General features: G+C 45.4%; 1 protein-coding gene across 1 annotated transcript in view; it reads right to left on the reverse strand.

Moving 5' to 3' along the window:
- LOC118105826 (LHFPL tetraspan subfamily member 6 protein) overlaps positions 1-17,137 on the reverse strand; it is a 46,830-nt gene extending 29,693 nt beyond the window's left edge. The window contains exons 1-2 of the mRNA XM_035153760.1: positions 16,852-17,137; positions 15,166-15,684 (exon numbers count right to left, since the gene is read on the reverse strand). Of these exons, the coding sequence (XP_035009651.1) occupies positions 15,166-15,550 (385 nt within the window). The 5' untranslated portion in view covers positions 15,551-15,684; positions 16,852-17,137. The remainder of the gene's footprint in view (positions 1-15,165; positions 15,685-16,851) is intronic.
- Between the last annotated feature and the right edge of the window lie 171 nt (positions 17,138-17,308).

A 17,308-nucleotide genomic window follows, 5' to 3' on the forward strand; every position in this document is an offset into this window, starting at 1 on the left:
TGCCTCCGACTTCCCGGCTTCTATTATCTCCCTTTTTTCACATGACGAGCCATTTGGCATCTATGCTGTCTGTTTGACAACACACACACACACACACACACACACAAACACACACTCCGGCCGGCCACTTAATCTGTGGTTATCTTCAAATGTCAGATGGCGAAACACATCATGGTCAGGCAGGAGCATGTCGAGCAGAACAGCTTTGGAGGACTTCGCTTTCATATCCAGCTGCTCTCACAGAGATGCAGTGATGTCGACTCCTAACCCTCCATTGCTGAGACTATAAAGACCCTTTTACACAGCCCGTTCAACATCGGTATTTTCCACCATACAACTTTCTATAACGCCAGACTTACACATGTGCTTTCCTGGCGTGCCCTATGCTTGGTGCCGCGACCGCAATCATAACAACATAACAGTCGCTGTTTCATGCTCGTATCGGACTTTCATGGTAACGTGCCACGCTAGCGATCAATGTATGCTAAAGAGAAGTTCACGAGAAATTAAATAAAATCCACAACCAGGTTCACCAGCTGCCTCCTCTGTTGCATCAACGTGATTTGATTGGGTAGTGCAACAGAACCACAAAGCAGTTCGGCAACGCATGAAGTCAAAATGAATGAGCAATGTTTTCAGTTGCAGCCTCCAACGCATATACATGCGAGTCCTGCGTAAAAAGTATCAACACGGAATGGACGAGACATGGTTGTTCCACCTTTGGCTTTTCAGGAGTTTGTTACAGAATCGTATCTAATGTAAAAAAGAGCGTTGGCATGGTGATAGAGGATGACGACACTGTCATGTTGCAATCAAAGGGTGGTAGGGGTTTTCTTAACAGCAATATAGCAATATAGTATAAAAGGAGGCGACTGTTATTATGATAAGCAATGCGCTGAATATCCCTTAATTTGTGTAATTTTGCTCTGGAATAATCAAATCTGTGCCGCGTAAATGATCCAAATTCAGAATGAGAAGCCATTCAGGCCATATTCGGATAAAAGCCATATCTTCAGTGTTTCCTTCATTTCTGTGCTCCAGTGGAGAGACGGGCGCCGGCAGGAAGCAGCGCGAGGAGATGCCCTGAGAGGAATGCCAACAAAGGGCCAGCGCTGGAGTAGCACTATCCGGGCGGCCATGATAGCGACACATTCGCTAATTACCAGGTCTTAGCCAGCGGTGCAGAAGATAAGTAGATGTGAATGATATCAATGGCAGCGGAGCAGTACACTTCAGCTCCTAAGGGGCTCGGCTGCACACATAATCACTCTGTAATTACAAATCTTCCATTCTGCTTCACCTTAGCAGGTGACACCGCTCTCTGTGGTCGACTCTGTTAAAGGCTTCCTGGTCTCCTTCCAATTTACCCACGTAATGATGCCTAGGTACAAGTCAAGTCAGACCATAACACAAGGATGTGGATGCTGTAATGAGCTTCATGTATTTCATGAAAAAAAATCTATATTTTCTGTTTTCAGATCCTGGACAACAGAACAGCTCATACTCTGCCAGAAAGAAAAACTAATTTGATCCCATTTTCGCTTATGAATGGATTCAGATTACTTTGTCTCGCAGCGATTTATGTAGAATGAAAGCCACAACACAACGCAGACAAATGACGGTGGTCAGTGTTGGCATTATCTTGGAGCTGTTCACTGAAGATTGGTGTTTTCATTATGTTTGCGAGTCTATAAAGCCAGAGAATAACTCATATTTAATCATTTCGATTCATCCACACCACCGCCGCCACCCGCTAGAGACATCAACTCATGAGCCAGCTCGAGCAATAGCTGGAATATGTGATTAAAAAGCCGTGAGTTCAGTCACAGTATGACTCTGAATCACACCCAGAAAAACTTTCTCTAATATTATGGTGTAACGAACTAGAGCCAGGTCGCCCCGTTCCCATGGGGACGCATTGGCGAGCGTGTTGGCCGAGAGCTGGGTGTAGTTGGCTTGTCACGCCTGGGAGAACAACAGCGGGGGGGGCTCTGACAGGTCCAGAGCAGAGAGCAAAGTCGCTCTGCTGGATCAAAAGCCCCTGTTCATACCTGGCATTAACATGCGGCCGGGGCGATCCGGTCATGAGAGAGAGAGAGAGAGCAGGAGAGAGAGCAGGAGAGAGAAGAGAGAGAGAGAGAGAGAGAGATGGGGGTGTGCTGAGTGAATCAATGCTCTATAATGAAATAATATTTTACTCATTTGGGATAGTAAGAAAAAAAAGAAAATCAATACGCGGCGGTGTGTTGATATTGTGGCAGATCACAACAACAATACATTAAGTCATGTAATGTGAAACACTGAGGAGTGTAAAAATATTTTCTATTTATTAAGAAGCGCTCGTGAGTCAGGCTACGTCCACGCTTTTTAAAATGTAACATCCTGATTGGTTCTTTACCATCTTGAGTCAAACCCAGCAGTGATGGCACAGTACTGAAAACACACAAGATGCCTCCAGACCTGCACTGAAGTCCGGATGTTTTCCTGAAATTATCCAGAGGGGCGACGTGTGAGAACACAAATGTCGTTCTGGACAATTTTTGTAACTTTTCAAAGCCCGGCTCTAAGTACAATGTCCGACTGAGCCCAGCAGGAAAATTCCCAGCAAGCGAGTGGGCATGTTGATGCTCGAGCCAGGCACCAGCGTCTGACCCAGACTATCTGCTGCTGCATTCTTCATATGTAAAAAAAATGCAAACTCTGGAAAAACATCTGGGCCCAATTTCCCAGACATTTCCCAGAGTTCATGTCTGAAAATGGCTTCACTGTCACCATCGTTCCACCTTTGCTCCTGTTCTCCCTCTGGAAAGGAGCAGAACTCTCAGCTTTTTAAGTTTGAGTTCTCCATGACATATTTTTTCCGAGCGAAAAAAGAACAAACATGTGAGTCAGGCAGGAAGTAGGAAGAGTGACTAATGAAGGGAATGAAAGCGGCAGAGCCAAAAGCGGAGCAGCCATGGAGGGTAGATAAGGTATCACTGCTGATACTATTGTTCCCACCTTGTTTACAGCTATTTGTAATCTGCACTTAATCCCGCTTTTTAAATCACATTCCTCTGATTTCGACTCCAACACTATTTTATTCTCAATATATTTAGCGTAACAATTTTCTTCACATGGCATTTATTAATAGTTTCCAGATCTCACACGGCTCCATGCAGCTCTTCTTCCACCACGACAACCCTATATATGGCCATCGTCTCTTGCTTGATCTTCATAAACACATACAAATATGGGTAGAGCGGAGTCTTCTGTCCTGTTTATAGCCTCCTCGAGCTTTCTCCGAGGTGAGGCTCACTTTGTGCATTCCACAGGCCGTGTGTTATGCTTTCAGGGGCCTGCATTTTGGACCGAGTGGCTCAAAATACATGCAGCCACTCCGTCTTATAAAGAGCTGAATGGGTGTTCTTACTCCGGAGCACTTTTGCAGCCTTTGTCTGCTGGCTAGATAGAGTGAATGCCTTCTTGCCAGGTTTTGTTTATGTCTTCTTCTGCCGCTCGACTGTGGAGGCTCGACTACGCTCTGCTCACGAAGGGTAAAAATAGACCATCGGCGTAACGACGGTGTGTTCGTCTCTTGAATCTGAAGACAACTTATAGCTTAACTTGTTTATCTTAAGGCGACAGACCTCTGACTGCTGCGAGACTCCGGGGATTTCTCCCCAAATGTTGACTCTCCCTCCTCTCTCCTCCTCTTTCTATATCTCTCCCTCCCCATGCCGCTCCTTTGGGTCTGCACCCCCTGCTGCTCTGGAAACCAGATCCTATAATGGGAAGAGCCCACCCAACTGCCGCTGACCAGCTGGAAACAGAGTCTGGGAAGCAAAGCAATACGGGAATCACACCACGTCGCCTTTCCACCGAAAACACTCAACCCTCCCCTCGTCTCCACAAGTCCGGCCGTGGGCCACAAAATGGAGATTATTGCTGTCAGCCTTAAAACACTGAGGCATGACACAATTTCCTTCCCCCTGAGACATAATTTAATGCGGAGCAATCGCAGGGTTGTCACTTTATGATAATGACGGCAGTGACATTTTGCTTATTACTGCACCAAGGTGACTTTGATGGCGTGTGTCAGCGAGGCTTGAAAAAAAGCCCACAGTGCACGTTCCGCTCCTTCAAATGAAGTCGCATTCGTATTGATCACTAAACACACAAACACTCATCCTCTCCAGGGTCTTGCCACCTGTAATTTATACACAGAAAAATCCCACACTCTGTTAGCATTCACAATAACGAGCAGAAAATAGATTTTAGCCCAGTGGCGTTAAAAAATAAAACAGCTAAAAGAAAGCTGTGAAAATGTATTCAGTTCAAACGGTTTCTCTCACGAGCGTGCTCATTAAAAAGCATCTCAGATTAAACTTGTAGCGCTGATGGAGATGGGGAAGTCGGCGGGGGCAGGGGGCAACAGAATATATTTACCCTAAAATTCCCAGCATTCCTTAAGGCAGACAGCAAACGCAGGGCCTGGCCTCAGCACACAGGACATGAATACTCTCAGCCACATGCAGGCTAGTACATTTGTAATAGAAAACTGGATCAGCCAGGCGTCTGCACTACTGAAGCAGCTAAAATGCTATTTGGAAACGTAGCTGGTCCTGTTTTAGTCTTTGGAAACTATGACATCGACACTGATTGACTGGGTCTTTTCAGTCATGATGTAGCCCTTCCCTGATTCGTCAGCCTTCAGTCACATGACCCATCTTCTGGAAGTAAACACATGGGCCTTGGCCTTGGCTGCTAGTGTAAAACGCAACATTGATAATCAGTTACAAATGTTTCTGACCCTGTTGTACAGTTTAATTCTTCATTTTGCAATAATACAACAGCTTACATGCGTCGGAGACAAGCTAGAATTCAAGCACTTCCTGTTCACACTGCTTGTTTACATGTGAGTGGTCACATGATATGCGTTTTTTTCTGGCACGTTAATATATAGACTAATGTATAGACTATATCAAAACTGATGTGGAGCCTAAATGCTTGTACGGACACAGATTGTCCCACCTGATGCCTGAAGCAACAGATTCACTTTACCAGAGCACATGTCCCTTTCATTCATATACGCAACTACTGCCCCCACGTCGTGACAGACAAACACATGTGCACAGGTGACCCCCCCTTCCTCCTCTGATCTGCTCCTCAGCTGCCGTTTTCACCTGTCCTGTCTCCGTCTATAGGGGCCACATGAGTTTGAGTGACCCACTGAGGCACAAAGTTTCTCTCCCAGAGCTGCACACTGACCCTGATCTAATTCCTCGCAGAAGAGAGAGGCGACTCTTCACACATTACTTACCACGAGAGCGCCGTCTCCTCATGCAGCTCTTGATGCTATTCCTGGCCGTCGAGGAATAGGATGCAGGAGATAGTCGGACTCCCTGACTCAAATTAAATGAGACGTCCATGAGTCAAAGTGGTGAAATGGACAAAAATAAATTACTCTTAAGTGGGTGCTCGAACTGCACTGCCTCTTTGGTATACGGAAGTTCGCGATATAATGCGTCTTGGGTTAGAGGCTAAAGAAACTTAAGACAGGCAATTATTGTGGATTCCTTTACCAGAAATAAACTCCTCTCTTGGCTATTCTGTGCTGCCATATTATTTGCAGATTTGTCTCCATACATCCAGCCCATATTCTATTTCCTCGCCGGCCTTCTATTTGACCTACGAGGAGGCAGCACAAAAGAAGTATTGACCCCACATTCCCCCTCACTAGGAGGAACAGGGTGTAATTAACTGTAGTGTTAAAGGCACGGTGCCTCTGAGACTGTAAAACAGGGTATGAATACTGAGCAAACTACTTTATCCCACAGGGCTAAGACGCAATCTATCCAATCCATACTTATTCATTTATTCGGCCGACTCATGGCCTCTGACTCCCTCAGAGATGTCTACCAGGTTAAATTTGGGCTTTCCATCTTCTTCATTCCTAATTAGACATAACATGTGGGGAAGTTCGGCAAAACAGTTTTTTTTTTCTTGTTCTCTCCTTGTGTTTTTGAGAGTTTCTCTGCCACAGAAACTAAGAAGGCTCACACTGAATGAAAGGGGGGTTTATTCTCGCAGCCCCACCGGTGACTTAAGCATTGCTCACTGCAAGTACAGGCCAAGGCGCTGACATCAAACACACCCTCGACAACGTGTGTCACCAGTGATACAGGGAAGCGGAGCCGCCTCCATCTGTGAAGCATCTGTCTGAGCCGTGAATCATCCGTTCACGCAAGTTCACCGTTTTACATTTCAGCTGCAAAGATGGGATATGTGTTTTCTTGCTGGTTCGCCCTTTTCTGTTCTGGGTCTTAGAAAATAAAAGAAACTCATGAAAATGAATTTCCTTCATCTATGAATATGTCGAGCTGGCAGCCAGTGTGTCTCTGTCGTTCCTTCACCCCGGACCCTGGATTCTTTCCTCTGATGCCACCAGCAGATTTTTCACATTTGTGCAAACTAATAGCTGAGAAGCTGAAACCTCATTTAGAAGGAGATTTTGTGAAAACGTGCCTGGTGCCAAATTATCAGTTAAGCTAAGCCGTCGCAGAGCGAATCACTGATATGGTAGAAGATCGAGGAAAGAAATTTCCCATTTTACTCTCTGTCCTGTGATGAAACAACAGACATACAGTAACTAGAATGATCCTAGTCTGATAGAGAGAATACCATAGCCAAAGGCAAAGGGCCCCTTTAAATACAATCAAGTTGCACACTCATAAATATCACTCCTCTATATATGTTTTTTTCATCAAGATTCATGATTTCTTCCCTGGGAAATCAGTGAAAATGACAAAAAATCCCTATCTTGCAATGTAAGGGAAAAAGTCCCCTTTGTCAGGATTAGTATCAAAATTCAGTGGGTTCTTCCTTACACCAGGTTTTGTGGAAAACAGATTTTAGCACAAACCCTGCTGAAAAACCAACCAACCAGTGGACAGGGGAGAAAACCTTACCTCCTTGGCAGAGGTAATAAACACACCTCAACATTTTTGTGTGCGTGGGATCACAGCTGAGTTTGATACGAGGGAGAATTATTGTCTTTGCAAGTCGTCTGTGGCAATACAAAAAGTTGCCTTGTATAACCAGCTGTGAGTAGCATCATCATCAGTACCATCTGACATCAGACGGTTGAAATACAAGTAGCTCCAGCCAACACATTGTAGAGGTTCATGTGATATATGTGTTCAATAACTTAGTATGACTCTTGGATGTTATTAAAATTGTTATGATCCTTTTATGAATCCAATCAGGTACCACTGATTCATGATCTGCAAAATTAATGACGACTGCAGACTAGCTCAGTAAGAAATAGCCTCGTCACAATCTTATTGCTTGTTTTGTCTTTAGTTTAATAGATTTTTTTTTTTAAACAGCAAATAATCTAACATTATTAGCTGAATCAAAATGTTTGACATTCTTGATAAATTATCAAAATTGCCGTTCATTTGTTGTTTTGCAATTCATCATTTTATAAATCATATTTTCGGCAATGCTAAATTGATTTATAAAAGTCATTAATTCCCCTCAACTATTAGGCGGCCTTTCTCTCTGTTTTAACTGCTATTATAATTCCAGACACACCAGACACGTTTTCTTGTTCCGGTGACAAAAACAACCCAGCGAGCTGCACGCTTGCTTCTCTGACAGTGAAAACAATGACTTAACAGAGTAACAGACTGAAATAACCTTTCTGTCTGTCCTTTGGTTCCCCAGACTTCCTGTTTGACAAAATTTAATCCCAGTTGATGCTGGGCTTTCCGCCCTGCGTCTGTCTGTTTCTGTCTGCCTTATATCTAATGTGTTCTCTCTTTCTGTCTTTCTGGCTGCACCCATGTCCATTGTTCGGGTCACTGGGTGCTGCCCCGATCTAATTTTGCAGACTTGCAGCGGACAGCAGAGGAAGAGGAGGAGGAGGAGGAGGAGGAGGAGGGGGAGGAGGAGGAGGAGGAGAGCAAGGGAAAGAGAAGGAGAAGGAAAGGGGAAGCTCACAGAGGGGTGCATAGAAAAGCAAAATTAGGGGAAAGGTGAAACAAGGCTGAAATAGAAAGTTAAAGACTGGGAGCGCTAGAAATAATACAACAGCAGCCCAACAGGGCAGAAAAGGAGAATTGAGTTCATCCTGAGACAAAATGAAAAGCGAACGAGTGGCAGGAGTAAAAAAAAAAGACTTTGGTGCACAGGCTACGTTTCGCTGCCCTCTTGACTCCAACCACCCTCGTGGTGTTGGTGGGGCTTTGAGCAAAAAAATAGCTGCCGGGCTGAATGAGCGCATTACAGTGTTGCAAGAGTGGCCTGCACTTTAGGTGATCAATCAACCCAGAGGAAGCGATGTCCACTTTATAACCATCAGTGGCCGGAAATGTGAGAAGCGAAGAGCAAGATGGCGTTTTAAAAACCATTACACAGGACTCTAGTCTGCAGCGAAAAGGCCTGGTTTACTCCCATCAAAAATATGGGCCGCTGCGATCTCATTAGTTTTATCCAATGCCTACATGGCAGAGGAGACAGTGCAGTTCATCATCGTCACATCAATGTGGCAGGCCTACGAGGACAAAGGAATACAGATTGGGTTTTGGAAGCAAAAGGATAACACGGCACGTCAGGGAATATTTACCCCCGGCCCCCGGATGTGTCCTGTCATCGCACACCACGAAAACAATGACTGTCAAGAGAGGCTGTCCCAGTGAGAATCTTCCCCTGGAAACATGAGCTCTTCATCCAAAAGCCTTCCTCATATGGATGCAGTTTCATTTTTGCTGGAGCCCACCTCTTGAAAACGAGTGCGAGCGGTGAGTGGGGAGTGGAAGCACACATTCTGGGACTGGGCGCGATCCAGCTGGCAAGAACTCACAAAGCCGACACAAGGACAAAGCTCCTGGCTGTGCTGGTATGGCTCTCGAGCAGGGCAACACACTCATGTGCCAAAGAGCCCCCGGCAACATTTTGGAAACCACACTAGCAGAACATATTTAATTTATTTACATGTCCTTATAGTTATTGGTCACGCCCCTGCCATTCGTTTTACGCTACAGAGGTAGTGGAGACAGATGTGGTATGTATAATTTCATTTTGCCTGGACCACCGCGATATTGTATTACATGTTATGTGTTAGAGGTCACCTCTGGGGGAACAAAGCAGTTACTCAGGGATGTGATACACTTAGACAGAGGCGAGCTTGACAGGAATCGGCCCGGCATCGAACGTATTTCATGTGTCTATCCTCTCTGCGGCTTCATATTGTTCATTTACTGACATTCCACACCAGTGTGGGCAAACGAGATGCTGGCGCAGAGGTGTAAACAGAGCCAATCAACCAGAAAACGAAATGGAGAAGCTTTCCCAGAAGGCAACGCAGCCAATTATTTGATATTTCAGATCAGCTGCAGCTTCAGTGGAGGCTGATGTGGGAAGTTTTCAACCAGCTTGGCCGGTGAGGCGGTGCACGCCGCGGAGGCTTGAGCCAACGTGCTGCTTTGTTACTGTTTCCCCATACAAACATGTCCTTTAGCTCAGTCAAACCAGTTTAATGTGGTTTCATCTGCTTAGATTCTGCCTCTCGTTTCACAGTTTTTAAAGCTTTTCTATTTCGTTCGGCTTTGAAGAAATCAACACCGAAAAGTTCTGCGACTGGTCAGAAGATAAATGTGAGTCGAACAATTATAAGTTTGTCATCTCACTCCGAGCGACCTCACGAGGGAGCGTCGGAAAACAGATGCTTGTGAAAAATCCTATTTTTGTGATCTCATTTCATCAAAGAGCTGGCAGAGCCCTGGGGTAATATTTAATGTAATAGATATTAAATGTCTCTAATCAATAATAAATGCTCGTAGCCCATAGAGAGGTGATGGCGTCCAATTTTTCCTCCAAAAACTGTGATGAGTTTTTGGGACTTATCTCAACAATGATATAAATAGACTCTATAGAATCGCTGCTGAGCTCAACCTTCCCTTGTGGCGGTGAAATGTCTTAGGTCAAACACAACACCTCATCGGTGAATGTAAAGTCCTCTGTTCGTACCCTACATACCCCCCCCGACAAAGCAGAGCCCGTCGTATATTATATCGTTCGTCTTTTTATTTCGCCTTCGTCTTCAAGGACATAGCAGTTCAACTCGCCTTCTCAATAAAATATAGCCTATACCCTGCAGCCTTGAGTGGCTATATCTCCTGACATTTTTATCAAGAGCGGAAATGATTTCAGTCCAGCTGACATTCTCTGTGGGTCAAAGCAATATTTTGGAGAGATTTTCAGGCGTGTTTTGGAGCGACAGGCTTTACCGCGGCCTCACGTAATGTGACTGGTGATTCTACTTTGGCTTCGAATGCAACAAATCAACGTTTGGGACCTTTGATTTTTCTGGATCAGAGTGGTTTCCATTGACTGATTGTCTTGAAAAAGGAAACAGGGGAGAGTTGTCAGTGACATAAACCAGGTTCACATTTGCAAGTCATGTTCAGAAGCTCTGGGATGCCAGATTGCTTCCCCGGTTTGGCGCACGCCCCGTGTACGAGTACTGTTTTCACGCTTTCACACACACAAAACTTTTTGGTTAAATGTGTCTCATTACTCAAAAACCTCTAGTCTTCCAATTTTCCACCTTTGAGCGGCTCCTTTGTTGGTCATGCAGAAAATATCTCATTGTCTTTCGCATTTTTAACTAATTAGTATTTTGTTATCTCTGGAAACAGAGCGCCGTGGTTTTCGTTTTTATCAGGTGAGAGTAAAATTAGATTACATTACTGTACTTTTTGGCATTTTCACATTGTTTTCCTTCCAGTTTATAAATGATTTGGGGATTTCGGTTGAACTTGGCAGCCGGTCTACATCATAAGCCTATTAATCCATTGAAGTGAGCCGCACAGTGTATGAATTAAGTCTGTCTAAGACGAGGATTTGAGATCTGAAACACAATCCTGGTGGCGGAGACTCAGCGCGCGCACGGCCATCACCGAAATCTGTAAGTTCAACAGGTCAGTGGGGCGGCCTGCGCCAGGAATTGAGCCCTTTCAGACGTCTGCGGATTTAAATACATATTTGAAGTTCAGAATCCGCAGCAGTTCGAGGGGTAAAGGAAAGATATACAAAAACAATGAGCAAAGCCAATGAGGACTGGAGGGAAGATAAATCAGAAAGTCTATCTTAACAGACCTGTAAACACATCCAGTGCAACCACTATCTCTTCCAAATTTGGCATCAAGCCTCAAAAGTCTAACTGCAGTGATCTAGTTTTCTTTCTCAAGCTGCAACTGGACCTCATGCTGCTCTCAGAAATACACCGAACTCCAGATAATCTCCTGAAACTACCCGGAGGGGCTGTATGTGAGAACACAGATGTCCAAGTCAGTTGCTGCGGACATTCTCCAGCGGTTCTCCTGCCAGCCTCCTCGTAAAAAAAAATCATATGTGAAAGACAAGCCCCGGAGTTCAGTCACACTTATCGGGTCATTTTCCAGAGTTCAAGGATGAAAATGGCTCAAGTGATATGATGGGTATCTCGACGATTTCCTGAACTGTCCCATAAGCAGATCACGTGTCTCGCTTTTATAAGCAGGAGTGTCTCTGGGAAAAAACGCTCCAATGCAAACTGACTGGAAGAGGCCCCAGGCTCCTATCACAAATATTTAACGGGTGATCATCCAGTCACGGGGGCCTGTCAAAACAAATGTCGGAACATAACTGCCTGTCAGGCGCGGAGAGGAAAGAGGAAGAGGAGACAACAGCATCGAAATAAAGGCAAGAGGATAAAAATATGTAAAAAAGAAAAAAGGTCCATAAAGTTCTCAAATCTTGGCAGTTGAAAACAAATGATTAAAAGCTCTCTTCCTGCTGCAGCTCTGCTCGGAAGCATCCAAAAAACTGACAAGACAAGGATTTGAGAGCGTGTGCATGTTCGTGCACGTGCATTTGTTTGTCCAAGTCAGAAATCTTTTAATGTGTGATCACCCCCCCCCCCGTCTGCGCCGCAGTTGTTTAGAGTCGGTGCCGCTGCATAACTAAGAGAAGAAACTACAGTGAAAGCAGTTGTTTAATGTAAGCAGCACAGAGATCGCAGGTCTTTGATTTATGAGCCATGAACGGTCTCATATACCTAAACTCTCTGGCCTGTAGAGGCAATCTGGGCCTTTGCCAGTAGTAATTAACCAGCTCCGGAAAACAAAAGTGAACAGGGACGGAAACGGCATTAAAAGGAGGTAAACAACAACACTGACAGCAACGATAGTTATTGTTAAAACGTCAGGTCAGCGGCTAATGAGACAAAGTGTTGATAAATCCTTTCAGCTCTAATCCATTTCATTGGATTGAATCAAACTACGGGGGGAGATATAAAGTGGATGTTTTATTTGCGGCTGCGGCCTCTGTGGAAAAAAAGACCCTCTTCATTAGCGGACAATGCGAGCGGAGAGGGAAACACAAAAGCAGGATGATACTGGCATCAGACGGTGAACCGTGAGGCTTCTTTGCATGCACCGCCTCACCGACTGTACGCCTCATTTGCTCCCACTCCCTGTTCCCGCTAATCACAGAGATTTGATCATATCTCTCGGCACACATTCTCTGTTTTTCCCCCCGCAGATCTTTACTTCCCAGCGAGGTTCTCCGCTAATAAGAAGTAAATGCTGAACGTTTCAATTATCAGGTTTTTTTTTTCCTCTCCATCCTTCTCCCCCCCCCGTCTGTCGAGCTCTCTGAACGTTTCTCTCCTTCCTTGTAAGCGATAGAAGACAATACAGGGAACAGCCCACTGAGCTTCCCAATTGTGTCACTTCCAATTAGTCCTTTTGAGACATCTCTGCCTTTTGGCTCGCCTGTATTTAAGTTAGAGGATCTGCCCACCCTCCCTCCGCTATCCCTGCATCTGAATTCGTGTGTGTTTGGAAAACGTGAGCTGTCAAAAAAAAAATATAGAAGAGGGAAATGGCATGAAACTCAGAGAGAGGTTTTTTAATCCTATAACCAAAAATAGCAGCTTGCTGTAAATCTCTATGTATGGGGTGGTTGCTGGCTTTAAAGGGGAGCTCTCCTTCCATTTCTGAAGCCTTCACCTTAATCATCCTCCATATTATACATCATTAATACAGATGTTCCTAAGTAGCTAAGCCTTTTAGAACTAGGACATGCTGCGTCGCGGTGGTCCTCTGAAGATTTATCCTCCTGCCAAACCTGGCAGCTCTGTCAAAATCTCCCTGCAACCTGCTTCTCTGTCACATCACTTTTTCTTAAAGCCAAACTCAAGTGATGGGGATTGCAAGTAGCGGAGTGGTGAGCCACAGTATGCAAGCAAACGGTTTGGAGTTAATGAAAGGGCTGGAGCGCCGCAGCTCCTTAAACTAGGGCAGAGAAACTTGCAGCAGCTCGGGTGGAAGCTCTCCCTCAGACCTCACGTCCCGGGAGAGCACATGTGCAAAATCAACAGTATACATAAACAAGTCCTGGAGCCGTGTCCACTTACGATAATCAAACAAACAAAAAGAAAGACATTTTTCGTGGCCATGAGCTGCAGCGTGGACGGAACTCAGAGACAGAGAAAGGGCGTGGGTTTTCTTTTCAACTTAAAGAGACACATTCTGGATTAAACCCAGAGCTGAAAATCGCACTGACGTATTTTGGGCAGGCTCGCAGCCCCGGTGAAGCCCAATTTTCCATCATTTCATCAGTCAAATGCAAAACAAAAGACGGGAAGCGATGCCAAACGTCTGCTGCACAGAAGAAAGGAAGAGCGACAGAGAAGACAAGTAAATACAGGAAATATTCTTTGTTTCTCCTTCTCATGTTCCACTATATTTACAATATCTGCACCCAGAGGAGGGGTTAGCACAGCAAGAAGGTCCCTGGTGTGAATCCCAGCTTGTTGAGTTTGCATGTTCTCCTGTCTAGATTGTTTTTCTCTGTGTACTCCTCCCATAACCCTGCCCCCCCCGCTCAATGTCAGCAGGGATTGGCTCCATCCCCCCCCCCAACCCCAAGGATAAGGGGAATGGATTGTGAATGGACACACCCAGTGAATTTTTCTGCCAAAGCCTTAAATGACCAAAAAACATTCACAAACTATGTGACCTTTCCACTTCCTGGCACCAACAAGTTCATCCCAAAATCAACAATTCATCTTGTAGCACATTTTCAAAACAATCGTCCAAAAATCACTTTGCTACGAACAGCAATGGGCAGAACCCCGGGTGGGTTGCTTTTAAACTGCTGTCGTGCTCTACAATAAAAAAAATGCAAACTGACCCAACATTATTAAGTGAGCAACATCACCGCGATCCTGCAGGCGGACTTTTCATTTCCTGTGGAGTCTGGATATCTGAGGAAACGACAGCTTTCCTGCGCCGACAGCCGCCTTTGCTGCCAAGGAGAACTTGGCCAGAGGTAGAATTTGCATGGCTATCCGGATTTCTATGCCTCCTTGTTTTCCCTCGTCAACGTGATTTTGTTCCGTGAACAACAATCCTGTCCATGAGTTCCAAACTAATTTGATGAGAAGTTAATTGCGGCCATTAAAACATCCCGAATCAATGCAAACATCTAAATCTTAGGAGTTAAAGAGAATCTGTCAATGAAAAGCAAAGTGTAACGAGTGTGTGATCGGACTGTTTAACATTTCATAGCCGCAGATCTTTCCATAATGATTATCAGAGTCTCTGTACTTTACTCCCTCAGTCAGATGAAAACTTCACTGAGAACAGGCACCGTCACGCTGCTTTCAGACAAGCACTGAAATCTGCAGGTCCTTCGTGTTTTCTCTGCAACGCAAATGTCTGAGTGAGATGCTCCATAGTTTCTGCAGACTTCCTGGCTTCCAGATATAAAGTCCGTAGAAATCCAGGAGGAGTCGATGTATGAACACAGCATGGGATCCCCTGCTGGATTGTCTGGAATCTCTCAGTGAAAAGGCGTTGGACGACACCCAAGTAAATGTCAATAGAGGTTGAACTGACACAGATGTCTGTGTGTCGTCAAGAAAATCACGTGATCTCCGCAGCAGAGTTAATACGTCACTTCCTGCCTCTGCCTGCTCCACCTCTCCCTGAGAACCTCACACTGTGCATGTGTGAAAGGCAAACTGTAGGTAAACTCCGCAGCCAATTCTCCAGATCTTACCCGCAGGTCATGTCTGAAAACAGCTTCAGGCATAAACACACTCAGAACAACACAAAATCGCACTCTTACCTCCAACAAACTGGATGCCACCGGCCACACGGCCAATGGTACGCGAGATGAGGTCCGAGATGCAGCAGCCCATGAGCGCCGTGAGCGCCACCAGCAGGAGGAGGCCGCATCCCACGCCCGTCACCACCGTGCAGATCCTCCACTCCAGACTCGGGATGCCGTTGAAGGAGGCGTAGCGCCCGCACTGCTCCAGCATGACGGTGGCCTGTCTCTCTTCGTCCCTCACCGGGTAGGAGCAGCGCCGGAACGTGCCAAAGGACACAGGCTTGTCCATCTGTGTCCCCAGCAGCCAGTAGGGCATGAAGAAGCCAACGCAGGAGGCGGCGGCACACAGCAGGGAGAGCAGGGCCCAGATCACACCCGTACATGTCAGACTAGTCGCCATGGTCAACAGTCTGCGAGCGGTTCACACAGTCACTGAACTAACAGCAGTTATATGAGCAGTCGCTGTGTTGTGGGGATCCTCGCACTGAGCATTTAACACGGGCAAGTCTTCACCTTCTCAGTGACTGCGGGTCCCTGCGAGGGGAAAGAGAAATGCACAGACTGAGCACTGACACAGAAAATCCTCCGTGGGAACAAGTTGTTGACTTTATGGCTTAAGTAACCACAGTTAGAAATCCCCAAAATCATTGTTAATGTCTTAATACCACAATAACACGAGGAGTTAGAGAAGCTAAGACAGTGCGGCTTCATGTGGTTTTGTGGTTAGTGAGTAAGATCTGTTAAAGTCTTCGAAGACTTTTCCTAAATGATGATGTGAGCAGATTAACAGACAAATAAATAGTTCAGTTGATGGAAAATGGATTCAAATCAGTTATAATTTACTTAGAATCCATTAATGATCAAACTCAGGCCATTTAACAATCAACTGAGGTTTGATAATAAGTGATTTTTACCCATCTTACTTATGTATTAAAGACATTTCTCGTTATTATCATATAGAAACCAGGCCACTAAATGATAACGTGACAGATTAGTTGTTATTTCAATGAATGAAGCATCTTATAGGCACGATAACAACTTGTATATACTATATGGGCAGTTTATTATTGGAAGAACAGGTTTTATTGAGTATAGCTGCAGAGAAGTAGTTTTATTTTGTTATAAGATGGACACCGATAGCACAAGCAATGACATAACACCTCTATTCCTGTTTCTTTATATAGTTTATAGTAGTTTACATAAACTTATTATTTATATAAATGGACGTTTCTTGTTATTTAGTTGTGAGTTTGGTTAAGTGGACTTTTCAGAGATAAGTCAAGGGCCATGCTCAGTAACACAATGTGGTTTCAAAGTGTTATGGAGTTGGAGATCTGATGGAAATGAATGATGACGAATGCAACATGTGAGGAATCTGCTCATGATCAGAGCACATGCGTTTTGGTTTCTGCGTGTGGAATAAATGAAAAGTTAGTCAGTCGTGTAATAAACTTGTCATGCATCACACCATCACATGTATGACACCATGTGAAATACACAGTGAGGAGCTCAGACAGTGGGAAAGTCTCCGCAGACACACACACAGCAGGAACACTGTGGTGGTTGTGTTGTGTTGTGTTGGGGGTGACCTCGGGGAACACGTCGTTTTATCGCAGTGCTCCCACTGTCGGAATGTTAATAATGAAAACAGAGTAGAGGAGGAAGAGGAGGAAGAGGAGGAAGACGAGGAGGAGATCTTACATGTTGGGAGAAGGAGGCGCGCTCTCTGTGCACCGAGGGTCTGTTTCCATCTGCGGACTCCAGATCTGTTGGTGGGTCCCAAACTTTTCCTCCTTCAGTCGAGGGGAATAAAAAATGTCTCCCCCACAAAGTGACTGCAGAATCCGTTCACTGATCACTTCCTCCTCATCAATACATGAAACCCAGGATCAATTATTCACTCCCGTGCGCTGCAGAGTGGAGACGTGCGTCCGCCGACTGACTCAGAGGAAGAGGACTGACTCCCGTTTCCACATTCCTGCTCAGAGAGAGAGGGAGGGGAGAGGGAGGGAGGGGAGAGAGAGACAGAGGGAGGGAGGGAGGGAGGAGGGAGGGAGAGAGAGGAGGGAGGGAGGGAGGGAGGGAGGGAGGGAGAGAGAGAGAGAGAGAGGAGGGAGGGAGGTGAGAGAGAGGAGGAGGAGAGAGAGAGGAGGGAGGA

Source organism: Hippoglossus stenolepis, chromosome 4 (assembly GCF_022539355.2).
Source record: "Hippoglossus stenolepis isolate QCI-W04-F060 chromosome 4, HSTE1.2, whole genome shotgun sequence".
Lineage (NCBI taxonomy): Eukaryota > Metazoa > Chordata > Actinopteri > Pleuronectiformes > Pleuronectidae > Hippoglossus > Hippoglossus stenolepis.